The sequence below is a fragment of the Passer montanus genome, unplaced genomic scaffold, assembly GCF_014805655.1.
Source record: "Passer montanus isolate IOZ18808 unplaced genomic scaffold, ASM1480565v1 scaffold43, whole genome shotgun sequence".
Classification (NCBI taxonomy): domain Eukaryota; kingdom Metazoa; phylum Chordata; class Aves; order Passeriformes; family Passeridae; genus Passer; species Passer montanus.
Window position 1 is genome coordinate 704,258 of NW_024369151.1, and position 13,892 is coordinate 718,149.

Consider the following 13,892-nt stretch of genomic DNA (forward strand, 5'->3'; position numbering starts at 1 on the left):
ATATGCCAGTAAGTATTTTTAACAACAGCTGACAGTGTCTTTGGGAAGAGATTCTGTCACATACTACAAAAATATTGCACATCTTGCACAGGGCAGGATACAGATGATGTCAGCCCTCTGCTCAGAGTTAGGTGCCCACCACTGCTCTCCATTGCCAGTTGCCTCCCAGGACTGTTGGAAGAGTCAGGACTGGGAATGCCAAGGAGACTGCTAGGCTGAGCAGGGACATTCATATTTGAAAAACAAAACTGATTTTATTTCTAGGTTGATTTTTTTTTGCTTCATCCCGCCAACAAGTCTCAATGAGCTTTTGGCAGTCAGATTAAAGGAGTTGTCCTCTTGGAGAGAGATCAAGTCATCTTCTACATTCACAGAGATGACCCAGTCAGATCTCCTGAGCAATGGAGATGGGTCTAATGCCTTCATTCTTCTCCATTTTCCACCTCTTCTGCACCACTTCCCTGCCTGGTTTAGTAGGCAGGATGCCTAGCATGCCTCTAGTCAGGAGGCTGGGAGCTACTTTGTTTTCCAGAAACAGTGTAGGAAAACAGCCACCAGGCCTGCCACGATGGCCAGTACAAGGAAGGAGACGGCCCCTGCCCACAGGCCGGGCTGGTGGCCCTTGACATGCTGCAGAGCCTCAGCAGGGATCATGTTGGTCAAGTTCAGCATGAAGCCCAGTGTCCACCCGATGTCTGTGTTTGCTGCCTGGGGGGAGACAGCACAGGGCATCACCCAAAAGCACCTCCCCCAGGCACCAGCAGCTTGGTGGCTTGGTGTGAGGGGCACCTCTCCCGTGAGCTGTCTCAGCTGCTGTTTCACATGGGGACCAGGCTGTGGTGAACCTGATATTGCCAGCAGCAGTTGCACAAAGAGCTTTCCTGTCCCCTCTCCCCCAGGGCTAAGGGACAGCTGAACATGGATGACTGCTCTGATCCAGGTGTGCCTCTGTGACCTGCACGTGATTTTGGATCTGGGTTTTCCTTCATCCCCACAGTCCTTCCAATTTGGCTGTAGAATCAGTAAGGTCAGAAACACCTTTCAGGTCATCAAGTCCAGCCATCAGGCCAGCACCACCACCATGTTCATCACTAAGCTGTGTCCTCAAATGCCACATCCACATGTTGTTTGAACACTTCCTGTGATGGTGACTCCACCAGTGCCCTGAGCATCCTGTTCCAAAGCCTGACCATTTTCATTTTAATTTCCATTAAAAAAACCATTGCTAGTACCTAACTAAGCTTCCCCTGGCACAACCTGAGGCTGTCTCCTCTCATCCTGGAAATATTCTGGTCAGGCCATACTCTGGTTCAAAGTGGTCATGGAGCCACCATCACCTTTCTGATAACATCAGAGACCAAAGTGGCCAAATCCTGCTCTGGTTTTCTCCAACCCCCTAAAATCAGTCATATTCACAGCAGGGAAATGAGCTGGGTCAGAGGTTTGGGGTTGGCTAAGAGAGAGCAAAGCTCTCCTGGGATCCCTGGGGAGCAGCCATGAAACAGGGACACATCTCTGACACAGAATGTGGTGTTGCATTTTAGTTAAATGGTATGCTCAGTCTCACTCCTCCAAAATGTACGGTTTATTCCAAGCCTATGGTCCTGCCCTGAACTATCATGTATCTGTAATCCCATTGGCCTAAGTGTTATTCCATGCCCACTTTGAGTCTCTCTCTTAAGATGTGTGAGGGAAAAGATACCCTCTTGGCCCTCCTCTCCCCTAGGCTCTCCCTCCCTCTCCCCCTCCCTCCCCCTTCCCCCCTTCTCCCTCAGTAACCATGCTGCTCCCGGGGGTGGGACCCCCAATAAACCCTGATCTAATCAGCCCCCTCAGAAGCCGTGTGGAGTCTCCTTGCCTGCCTGCTGCTACCAGCGAACACACACAGCTCAGGGGGCCCTCTGGGGACTCCCCAGGGTGCCCCCCAAAATGAACTGCAACGACAGAGGACTCCAGAGATGCTGCTCCTGAACAAACCCATCTTTTCCTGCTGCCCACACGTGTTTACCTGCCTGCTAAAGTGGATGTTGCTCCAGGTGTGCTCGTTGAACTTGTAGCCATCGAGCAGCAGCGTCATGATGTAAAAGGCCACAGAGCAGTAGGTGTGCAGGTACTTCAAATCATTCGGGAAGCTCTGCACCAGCTGTGAGGCCATTGGAGACAGAGTGCAACAGGGAATGAAAGAGAGGCTCAGAAACCCTCCCTAGTGCAGGGAACAGCAGGGCTTGTGTTCCAAGGGCAGAGATTTGGGACAGGATAAGCACAAGACTCCTGGCTGCCCTTCACAGGGCTCTCACCTCTGTCCAGTTCCTTCTGCAGAAGGACAGGACTGTGGTGTTGACTTCACTCAGAGACTGCTGGCGGGTCAGGTTCAGGAAGCTGAAGGTGTAGTAGAACCCAGCAAAGGCCTGGGGAGCAAGGGAACATGGTGAAAAACACAATTCCTTCCTCACCCGAGAAAAAACCCAGGGGCCCCTCTTGCCTGGGGAGAGTCCTAAGTAATTCCCAGGGTTCTGCATCTGACACCCCCTTGATGGTCTACCAGAAAGTCTCAGAGCTGGCTCACAACCCTGGGGCTGCTCTGGCACTCTAAGCTAGCTCGGGCAGGCTCCCTCAGATAAGATCTTTCCGTTTCCCTCAGGGAATGCTGGGACATGGCAGGAGGGAGAAGCCGCTCTGAGCACAGAAGGTTTGCAGATAGAACCAGCTCTGAGGAACCCTCTCTCCCCACCCTGTTCCATAATCAGTGGCAGAGGAGACCCCCAGTCTCTGCCTTCACCCTGCCCCAGGCAGGGGACGGAGGCTGCTTACGAAGAACTGTCCCCGCACGGGGGGCTGATAGACCCCATTGAACCCGCACGGGCCCCGTGCCCCGCAGCTGAAGTTGAAGAGTCTCCGGACGGCCGTGCCACACGCGGCTGGGTCCCCTGTGCCCGTCACCGTGAGGACATGGCCAGGCCTGGCTGAGCTCGGCGCACGCACACAGGGGCTGTCGTACAGCTCTGCCACGGTGATGTTCTCCTGGTACCCCCGGGGGTAGCAGGGGTGAAGGATCTGAGCACTCGAGCTGGCCTGGAGAGAGATGGAGCCGTTAATGGGGCTGCAATGCCACTGACACCCTTCCCACAGCCCATCCCAAAAAGCAGCACTACACCCCAGGAGGACTGCGTGTACCCCACCTGTGAGCTCCCTGAGCAGCCCTGGCTCCCACAGCACTGGGCTCTGCCTCTGGCCCTGGGCACTTGTGCAGGGACTGTGCTGGGAAACCTCTCTGGGCAGAAATGGAGCAAGGCCAAGAGCATGGTGACAGCAGAAAAACTACACATACACCTGGCATCAGAAATTACAGAAAAATGCCACTGCATGTCAAGATGTGGGGACAAGGCAGTCCTGGCTGGCAACCACCGCCACCTTCCACCCAAACGAGGCAAGTTTTTGCTTCCCTAGATAAAACCCAAGCCTCTGCCAATTCCCAACTCTTTGCCCACAGGCACACCCAGCATGGCAGGGGGAGATGTGCCACGGCACTGGGAGATGGCTGAGCAGCCCCCGTGCCCCGTGGCACCTGGTGCAGAGCTGCCAGCAGCATCTTCAGGGCCTGGCTCTGCCCGTAGCACAGGTAGCTGTGGCTGTACAGGGAGTAGTTGGTGCCGTAGAGCCGGAAGAACACGGACGTGTTCCTGTCCTCCACGGGGACCCCGGGCTGGAAGGTGATCTGCGTCGAGGCACCGCCAAGGTCCAGAGCTCCCAGCACCTCGGTGTCCTGGGGATGTTCCCACTTCTCTGCAAACGAGAACTGGCCCAACACACAGCAAGGGTTAGCCTGAACTGCAGCCACTCCCACTCTCGCTCCCTTCCTGCAAGGAATTTGGGCTCCCAGGGGCACCTTCCACGTGCTCCTGGCTCCCTGTTTTACCCCTGCCTGCCCACATCCTCCTCAACCCACAGACACTTCCAGGGAGCACTGAGGTGCCGCCTCTTGGCTGCTGCACATCTGCTGGGATCCAGGCACTTGGAGCAGGGAAAAAGGAACTCCGTCTCCCGGAGGCTGATTCCACTGCCCTATCCCTGGGAGCCCAAAATCCACCCGTGTGTCAGCACACGAGAGCCCAGGGCCAGGCTGAGCTGGACACAAAGATCCTGTTAATCGCATTCATGGGGTGGAATCTGCAGCCCACGACCACAGGGGACCTTGGGCCGGGTGACCAGTGCCCCAAAGCTCCATTCCTCCCTCCTCTGCAAACAAGGAAAGCTGGCTGTAGCTCAGACAGGGACGTTCTCCCCTCTGCCCCTCCCCTGCCCTCTCCCCAGCTGCACCTTGACCAGGGTCTCCAGCAGGTAGTTGACAGTGATCCAGCCAAAGGAGCCCTCCTCGCTGCCCGTCAGGATCCGGGCTCCGCGGAAATCCACGGGGTACTCCCCAATGGCCTCGGACACCTGGGCCAAGACCTGCTCGGCCTTGCTGCTGTTCTCCTCCCTGCCAGCAAAGGCACAAACACCTCAGGTGCTGCCGGCCCTGGCTGGCAGCTCTGGCAGCCGAGCTGCCACTGAGAGGCTGCCGTGCCCTGCCAAGGAGCTGCTCCCAGACATCTCTCCGGCTCTTCCCTGCCTGCAGGTGGCTCCTGCAACCCCCACATCCCTCGCCCGGGGCCTCGGGAATCTCCCTAAAAACGCTGCCTGCAGGCTGTGCTGGAGCCCTGGGGAAGTTCACGCCGCCCTGGCACAGGGGGCTCAGCCCCTCTGCGGCTGCTGCCAGGCTGGCGCTGCCGAGGGCCGGGCGCGTCCCCGGGCACGGCCAGCGGCTCTCCCGGACACCCCGTGGCACCGCGGGCACGGCTGCTGTGCCCATGGCCGCGGCCCGGCCGGCAGCTCCCCAGTTACCAGCGGTGCTGGGGACAAGGATCCATCCCAAGCCCCTGGACCTGGCAGTGCTTTGGGAAGAAAAAGTTGCATGTGCTGTGGGGCCAGGCACAGTGACCAAATTCAGCCAGACCTGCTCCTGTCTGTGCAGGCTGTTGTCCCCATGTTGGTGACAAACAGCACAGCCTGCCTGAAACCCAGGCAAAACCCAACACCTAACGGTAGCCAGCAGCCCAGTGAGAGCTGTGCTCCTCCCAAGGACCCTACCTTGGTGCTGGGGGGCAGAAACACATCCTTCACATCCACAACGCTCAGAATGAGGGCGATGACGCTGCAGACACAGGTGGCTGCCAGGAGACTGGCAATGGCCTTGGCTTTGGAGCCCATTCCTCCTCCAACCTGCAAGGACAGCCCCAGCCCCCAGCTCACACATCATGGATGGGTATGGGACTTTCCCCTTCCTGACAATGAAGCCATCCTCTGGTGCATAGCTGCTCTTAGCATGGAAGAGGATAATATCCACGAGCTCCTCTGGACCCATCCCAGTAGAGTTGTTGGCAGCCTCAGGGCTGGGACATTCTGCCATTCTGAGCATTCCTTCCTTGGAGGATTTTCAGTACAGCATTTTCAGCCCTGCCTTCTCACCTGCAGCCCCTCAGGTCCCTCTGTGCCTGGACCCCAGCCCTGCTCAAGCTGTTCCCTGTCTGGCAAGTCAGCATGTTCCTTCACAGCAGCATCACTGGGGGAAGCCCAGCTGTGGCTAGCTGGAGTTCCAAGCTGGAAGCAGGATCGTGGCCTGGCAGGGTATCAGTGTGACCATCCCCCCGGGGCACAGAGCCACATCCCTCCAGTACCCACGTGCTGCCACCTCAAAACCCATCCCACAACACTTGGGACCAGGTCACATCTGTTGCCCAGCAGGCCCAGATTGTCCCTGAGAGGTTCCTCTCCGCCCCAGGCAGGGAAACAGCATCTCCAGCTGTGTCTCGTGCCTGATCCAGCTCTTGCTGATGCCACAGCAGGTAAGAGCTGCACAGGGACAGTGTCCATGCCTGCTGTGATCCCCACAGCTCTCCTGCAGCCCCAAGGGCAGGCAGGCAGGAAGGCAGAGGCAGGAAGCTCCTGCTTATCTGGGCACACAGCCAGGCTGGAATGCCCACAGCGATTGCCCTTGGGGACTGGAGCACTTCCCACTTGTGCATCGAGAGCTCAGCTCCCAGCAGAAACAGCCCTCAGACACTCCTAAGAAACTGCAGCAAAGCAAAGAGTCTGGTTCCCTGTGACAGCCTCTGCACAGGCCAGCTGAGACATCCATGTGCTCAGCACCTCACAGCTGGTCCAGATGTGCTTTTTCAAATGCACAGCTCTCCCTCCTCCTCCTGCACTGCCCTGCCTGCTGCCTTGAGCCACATAGGAGCCTGCTGCATCCTGCTGAGGCTGACCTCGCTTCACACTCCAGCTAAAAACTGTGGATGGCCCAAGAGCCCTGGGCACCAGAGGTGTAGTTTAACCCCACCAGTGCTTTGGGTGGAACCTGGAGCTGTCACTTGGCTACACAGTTCTCCTGTGAGTGCATAAAATCCCTGAGAAATTCCCCTGCCCTTTTCCCAGGTCAGTGGAAAGACCTTTGGCAAGGTCAAAGGAGATGCTGATTCCCGTTTTGGAGTCAGCATCTCTGGCAATGAACAAGGGTGACCAATCTCCTGCATAGCATGAGATGCACAACAATGAACAGCAGCTGTTCTTTGGGCCCACGTCATGGGACATGGGGCTATCAAAATCCCTTATCAGACCTTGTCCTATAGCCAGGAGCCTTCCCTCTTCAATGGCTGTGAAGAGATTGTATAGAATCAACTGATAAGTCCCTTTCATAGAAACAGGGAATCATTAAGGACCTCTTTGAGATATTAAAGTGGTTATCGATTCAAAGTGATCTCAGACTCAAATCATTAACCCAGTACCACCAAGATAACCACTTAATTATGTCCCCAGTTGTCATATCTGCAGTCCTACCAGCCCTGCTGGGGTTTGCCCAGTTACAACTGTGCCGTTGGGATGTGATTCATCTGCTCCAGGTAACAAACAAAGCAATGGGAAAAGTCTGCAGCCCAGCCTACATCCTGGAAATTCTGTCCCAGGCACTGTGAAATGGAAGGACAGAATTGGTGACAAATTGCACTGTGCTGCTTGCAGGAGAGGGTGGGAAATGGGCTCCTCCTGCTCTGCTAGGGACTAATTCCTGTTTTGACTGGACAGGGGGCAACACCCAAAGGCAGCACAGAGCCAGCTCTCCCAGTCAGGAGAACAGGGCACAGAAAGGGAGTCCAGAGGGTGGGAAACAGGGTGAGAAGCTGATCGATCTGGCTGGACTTTCTGTGGCATCCTGGGGCTGGCTAGCTCCAGTACATGCTACCACCCATGTGGGATCAGGAGCAGCAGGACAGGAGTGGTGCTGATGCCTCCAGAGCTGCAGAGGAGGCACGACGCTGCACGGTGCCTGCCCATTTCCAGGTGTGGAAAGTTTCCAGCTGTGCCCAGCAGCTGGAGCAGGGCTGCAGTTGTTTGTGTAGGGCTGGCCATGACAAAGGGCTTGACAAACACCTGTGGGACATCCCCCACTCGCAGCATCCCTTGTGCACAGGGAGCAGAGCCTCAAAAACTGGGGCAAAAGGCTCAGAGCCACTGCTGGATCTAAACTGCCCGTTGCTCAGGACAATGGGGGGCTGAATTCCCACTGGGCACATTTGGGATTTGAAAGCCAAAAGGGCTCTGAAGGTTCTAAGAGGGTGACTGTGGATGCCAGGAGCATCCTTGCCAGGCAGAGCAGTTCCCTGCACCCCACCTCCCACCAGCGCTGGGGCTTGGCAGTGCCCTCCATGCCCGGTCCCTGTGCCCTCCGTGCCCCTCTGCCCCCCGCACCTGGGAGCCTCGTGCGGCGAGCGGCCGCCCCGGCCCTCTCGTCCTCCCCCACCGGCCCACGGAGCGTGTTTCCCCCAGCACCGCCGCCGCTGCTGCCCGGGGCCCGCTCCCAGCCCAGCTCCACGGAGGGGCAGCAGCCCCGGGCCCGGCTCCCCCCGCCGCTCACCCCTTGGCTCCGGCAGCGCCGCGCTCGCCCCGGACTCAGCGCGTACCTGGAGCCGGGAGCCCGCTCCTGGGACAAAGGCTGCCTCGCCGGCGTGGCCCTCCCCTTGGCCCCGGACCAGCAACCTGCCCAGGAGAGCGCTTGTCCGGGAGGCAGCGGGGCTGGGGCTGGACAGCCGGGGTGGAAAGAGCATCCGGCATTAACCACTTCGCTGCTGAAGGAGCGGCACAGCCTGGCGCGCTCAGCCCGGGCGCGGGGGGGCTGCGCTGCCCGCGGAGATCAGCGAGGGGACAGATAGATCCCAGGCAGCCCCTGCCCCCGAGCCTGCGAGCTCCCGGCGCCGGGGGCAGCAGCTGAGCTCCGCAGCCTCAGACACTCTGCCAGACCTGTGGCACAAACGCCGTGAGGGGCCGAGCCTGCCCTGTCACCCTGCTGCCACCCTGCTGTCACCCGGCTCTGCGGGACCCCCACGTCCTGCTGCAGGCCGAGCCAGGCTGCAGCGGGGCTCGGGACAGAAACAGGAAGGACCTGGCAGGTGAAGAGCTGTCCCCACAGCCATCCACATGGGATCCATCCCCACAGCCATCCACATGGGATCCATCCGCACAGGCAGGCACCGAACTGTCCCCACGGTTAGGGAGCCACCCCCATTGCCAGGGTCCTGTCGGTCCCCGTGGCCAGCACCTGCCCACGGCCAGAGTGCCGTGGCTTTGGGACAGTGCGGGCAGGGAGCGGGCAGCGAGCGGGTACGGTACGGGCAGAGATGCAGGCAGCGGGGAAGCAGAGTGCGGGGAGGGAGCAGGCAGGGGGACAGGCAGGGAGGGAACAGGCAGGGAGCAGGCAGGGAACAGCCAGGGTACAGCCAGGGAGCAGGCGGGGGGGCCGCGTGTCCGGAGCGGGCAGCCGCAGCAACAGGCAGGGAGCAGGCAGGGAACAGCCAGGGTACAGCCAGGGAGCAGGCGGGGAGCAGGCGGGGCGGCCGCGTGTCCGGAGCGGGCAGCCGCAGCCCCGAGCTCCCCGCTCTTTCCGCCCGCGGCAGCGCCCAGAGCCCGCCCCGGCCGGGGCCGGACCCGGACGTCCGAGAGCGGCTCAGCTTCGCTTTCGCTTCGCTCTGCTCCGCCGGGGCGGCGCGGGCCCGGGGCCGGCGGGGAACGGGCTGTGCCCCGATCGCCGCCCCACGGAGGGACGGAGAGGGCTCCGGGCACAGGTACGGGACGGTCGGGCCGCGGCAGGCGGCAGCTTCGCCCCTGCCCCTTCCCGGCGCTCGGGGCCCGACAAGTTCATGGTCTCCCCACTCGCCCAGCTCGTGTCCCAGGGGTCACTTGGGGGTGGGGGGGACCATGAACTACAAGGAGAAGGGGATCCCCGGAGGGGCTGGAGGCTCGGGGCAGAGGCAGGCGGCTTGGGGCTCCTCTGGCAAAGTCCCTTCCTCTTCGCAGACATTCCCAAAGACCCCCCGTAGATCCTCCCAAAGACTACCCCTCACTCACATCCTCCTCCCAAACACCATCCCGCTCCACAGACCCGCCTCCCAAAGACCATCCCTTCCCCCAAACCCTCCTCCTAAAGACCCTCCCTCCCCACACACCCTCCGCCCAAAAGCCGCCCCTGCCCACAGTCCCTCTCTGCAGACCCTCCTCCTAGAGACCACGCCTCTGTGCAAACTTCCAAAGACCATCCCTCCCCAGTGACCCCTCCCCAGTCCATCCCTTCCCACAGACCTCCCCAGAGCCCATCGATGTCGCCGCGCCTGCTCAGGCCGGTGGGCTGGTGCTCGGCGGCCGTGCTGGGACTGCTGACGGTGGTCGTCTTCGTCCTGGTCCTGACCCCGGCAAAGGATGCTGTCCTTCCTACCAGAATCAAAGTAGGTGTCCAGTGAGACCTGGGGGAGCCTGGGAATGCCACCAGCCCCTTTCAGCCTGGAATACTTCCATCAGACCTGCCTTCCTCCCAGCTTGCGAGTTTCCCCATAACCAGCCCAGCTTTTCAGAACTTAACCTCATCAAGGTGGCACTGGGCAGATCAGCCTTCCCCAACCCACGGTCCTGGCTGCTTGGTAAGGATGGGAGAGAGAAGTGCAGCCTCCTCTCCGCAGCTGCTCCATCTGCCCCCACAGTCACTCTCTTCCCTGTTCTCAAACATCCAGGTCGTCTGTTGGGTTCACACCTCTCTTCCCTACTACTTTCTGCTGCTGTTCTGCTAGAAAATGTCAGGTTTTGTGCGATTTGCTAAAGGCCTGGGAGCAGGCTGAGCCCTTGGGGCCATGCCCCGGTGCCTCCCTGCCCTGCGGCTCACCCCGCTGACCTGCGCGTCCTTCCTGAGCTGTGGCTTGCTGAGTGGCAAACCCGGGGCTGTTAGAGGTGGAGCAGGGCTGCTGAAGGGAGGGTGATGTGCAGACCTCTGCTGCTCACGGTTGTACGGGGGAAGCAGGAGCAGAAGCTCTCAGAAACCCCTGTGGCACTTGGTGCAGCCCCGAGCCAGCTGTGACCCCGTGTCCCCTGTCCCCCAGTACGGTCTGGTGTTTGACGCTGGCTCCACACACACGTCCCTCTACATCTACCGGTGGCCCGCGGACAAGGAGAATGACACTGGCATTGTGTCCCAGGTGGAGGCCTGCTCTGTGTCCGGTGAGTGCCAGGATCTGCCCTCCCTCTCTCCCAGCCTCCTGGGTCACTGTCCCAACCTCTCACAGCACCGTCACTGATCCAAGTCTTTCAGCCTGCTCTGGGCAGAAGGGAGATTGTCCTGTGAGGAATCACAGGAAAGGGTCGGGGTTGTCTGCATCTGAGGCAGCCCTACAGTCATTGGGAGGTGCAGAGGTGGGGGAGGAATTGGGCCCCCACTTAGCTCAGATCTTGCAGCCAGTCCTGTCCAGACGTGCATCACCTCACAGCTTGGGATCCTGGATGTGCCCTTTGCTCCGTCTCCCCTGTTAGAGGTCCCTTGGCTCTTACCACATCTGTTCAAACCTTCTTTTGTTATGTGCAGCTTTGTGTGCCCACAGGGCCTCCCCAAAGCTCAGCACAAGTCCCGGAGCAATCCCCAGTCTCCACTCAGGTGGGGCCTGACAGCTCCTGGGGCAGCAGTTTGCATTTCAGTATCTGTGCAGCTCCAGAGCGAGCAAGGCTGGGGCTATGGCTGGGACACCTGGCTGTGTCTGAGCAGGCCAGTAGAGCTCCCTGGGGAATGGGGGGACACGTCCCCTGCTGTGCCATCCCTGCAGGGTGGCGCTGGGCTCTCTCCATCACCGGTTCCCTGTGGCAGGCCCCGGCATCTCCAGCTACGCAGACGACCCCGCGGGGGCTGGCGCCAGCCTGAAGCCTTGCCTGGACAGGGCCATGAAGATCGTCCCGGCCGAGCAGCAGCGAGAGACCCCCACGTACCTGGGGGCCACGGCCGGCATGCGGCTGCTGAGGTACCGGCACGGCCAGGCCGGCGCCTGCCGCCCTTCCCGGCGCTCCTGCGCCGCGCCGGGGCCGGGGCTGGCAGCGGGGCACACGGGCCACGGGGGAGCTGCCGGGCCCCCCGTGCGGGGACAGTTCTTCGTAAGCAGCCTCCGTCCCCTGCCTGGGGCAGGGACTAGGGGGGTTGGGGGCAGAACCCCGGGAACACTGCTCTAGGTGTATGTCTGAGTAGTGCCAGCCCTGGGAGCTGAATTGTGCCTGACACATGGAGACACCGAGGGTGCTGACCTGTGTGCCAGGCTGAGCCAGTGCTCTGCTCTCCCAGCATCATTCTATTCCCTGTCCATGTGGACAGCATTCCCAAGCTCCCTCCCCCAGGGTCAGTGCCAGCACCTGCAGTGATGGTCCCCCTTACAGGGACCTCTGCATAGGGTTGGGGGGCATCAGTGGCCTGAGTGCTTCACTAACCTGTCATCTTTGGTCTCACCCACAGGCCTTCTCGGGGTTTTATCACAGCCTACACTTTCTGAACCTGACAGGAGGGCAGTCCCTGAGCTTGGTCAATGCCACCATCACACAGATATGCAACAGCAGCTGGACACAGGTGAGATTCTGTCCAGGAGAGCATTTCATGTGCACTGGGAAGCCTGAAGGCTCATCCACAGTCCATCCTCTGCTGTGCTCAGCTGCAGAGAGCCAGGAGGAGCACAAAGGTCTCTGCACCTGGAGAGAGATGGGCCTGCAGCCCCCCAGGGTCTCTTTGCTCTTCCAGTCTTTGCTCCCAGCTGCACTGAGGGGCTGTTTCCCAGTGTGGGCACATCCAGCACTGCTCTGTGCCCAGCCTCCCCCTGTTCTCCCGCCTCTGCAGGTGCAGGAGTTGTTCCCCACAGCAAGCAGGACCCAGCTCCGTGATGCCTGCACAGCCAGCTCCTACACCCTCACCCTCCTTCTGCAAGGCTACAAATTCAATGTCACAACGTGGCCTAGCATCCACTTCATCCGGCAGGTAGGAGAGTGTCCAGCAGCCCCCAGCTTCCACACTTTGTGCCATGAAACGCCTCGTGCCCACCCTGCTGCTGCTGGGGAGGGGGGATACCAGGGCAGCACAGCCCCGCTGCCCATACCCAGGGCAGCTCCTGAGCTGAGCTCACACAGCTGTTGTCACATCTGCCCTGGCCCTTTGTGCTCTCCCCCGTTCATGTCGCTGCTGGATCCTCTGCAGCCCAAGGTGGGCACAGAAATGGTGGTTGTGGAGCAGGACCTGGGGGTGCAGGCTCTTCTCCAGTTTGCCTGGTACTTTGCAGCCTTTCTCATGCCTCTTCCCTGTCTGTCTGCACAGGTTGCTAACGTAGATGTGGGCTGGACTCTGGGCTACATGCTCAATCTCACCAACATGATCCCCTCGGAGCCTCCCACAGCAGTCACAGAGCTCCCGAGAAGCATCTGGATAGCAGCCACAGTTCTGCTGGCCATCATGCTCATCCTCACCTTCTGCCTGCTCACAGCCACGTGCTGCCACAGAAACTCCTCTATGGCCTATGAGCAGCTGTAACAGCGCTGCCTCCAGAGGCTGCCACGAGTCCTGCTGCCACACCTCTGCAAGGAGCTGCTTCCCAAGAACCACCCCTGTGTGCCCAGGGGCCACGGACTTGTCCTGGGGGGCCCTGAGTCCTGGCCTGGTGAGCTGGAACCGGCACAGCTGTAAAACACCCTCCCCATAGCTGTGTGCTCTGGCTCTCCTTTCCCTGCACTCCAGGAGGGAGGGCTTGGCCATGCAGGCCAGGGGCTCAGCCCTGGGGCCTGGGGACCAGCGTGCTGTGGGGGGGCTGGAGATGGGGACTGAGCGGGTCTGGCAGCAGTGGGACTGTCACAGGGCTGGTTACAGCCCACAGCAGAAGCCCTGGGTGGGACACACACGTCCTGCCCCATCCCATGGCCAGTGCCAGCCCCCATGGCCAGGGTCCATGGCTTTGGGGATGTTTGGGGTGCTGGCCTGGTAGACAGGGCTCTGCTAGGACTGGGTAGCCCTGTGGGGGGGATGGCACAGCTCCCTCCTCTCCTGCATGAGGTTCCTCTCCAGTCCAGCTGCACCCCATGCCCCATGCCTGGCAGACAGCTCATCCTCCCTTTCCAACACAGGGTGACTTGGCAACACTGCTGGGTCATGGCAGGGGCAACTCCTGTACATTTTTGGGAGTCCTACTGGCAGCCAATGATGGGTGAGTTGAGACACCTCCTCAGAGAAGGAAAAGGCCTCTCCTTGTGCCGTGTTGGCTCCACTCTGAGGTCCAGCAGACACCTCAGTGTCTGCAGGGACACCTCCCATAGATTCATTGCCTCACCCCTGAGTCTCTGTCATCACCAGCCCTTACTTGGGAGACAGAAGTAATAAAGTCACAACGATTTGGGAGCAAAGTAGCAGGCATTTCCCCACGTGCTGCCTTTTACAATGTTTATTTGGGTGATGAGAGCTGTGAGGTGCCCAGCATTCCACAGGGACACCAAAGGTGTGCTCCTCACTGTGGGAACGCAAACAGCAGCATGAA

General features: G+C 60.0%; 2 protein-coding genes across 2 annotated transcripts; one reads left to right on the plus strand and one right to left on the minus strand.

Moving 5' to 3' along the window:
• Window positions 1–242: 242 nt before the first annotated feature.
• Window positions 243–8,435, minus strand: LOC120507529 (ectonucleoside triphosphate diphosphohydrolase 8-like). The gene is made up of 8 exons (XM_039720337.1): window positions 7,992–8,435; window positions 4,989–5,259; window positions 4,318–4,499; window positions 3,566–3,796; window positions 2,812–3,072; window positions 2,298–2,408; window positions 2,009–2,143; window positions 243–708 (listed from the first exon to the last, which is right to left on the minus strand). The coding sequence occupies exons 1-8, from the start codon at window positions 8,133–8,135 to the stop codon at window positions 517–519; spliced, it is 1,527 nt and encodes a 508-aa protein (XP_039576271.1). The 5' UTR covers window positions 8,136–8,435; the 3' UTR covers window positions 243–516.
• Window positions 8,436–8,928: 493 nt separating this feature from the next.
• On the plus strand, window positions 8,929–13,764 carry LOC120507530 (ectonucleoside triphosphate diphosphohydrolase 8-like). The gene is made up of 7 exons (XM_039720338.1): window positions 8,929–9,149; window positions 9,662–9,806; window positions 10,452–10,569; window positions 11,207–11,487; window positions 11,840–11,950; window positions 12,215–12,352; window positions 12,686–13,764. Exons 2-7 carry the CDS (start codon window positions 9,681–9,683, stop codon window positions 12,896–12,898), a joined length of 987 nt encoding a protein of 328 aa, XP_039576272.1. The 5' UTR covers window positions 8,929–9,149; window positions 9,662–9,680; the 3' UTR covers window positions 12,899–13,764.
• Window positions 13,765–13,892: the final 128 nt, after the last annotated feature.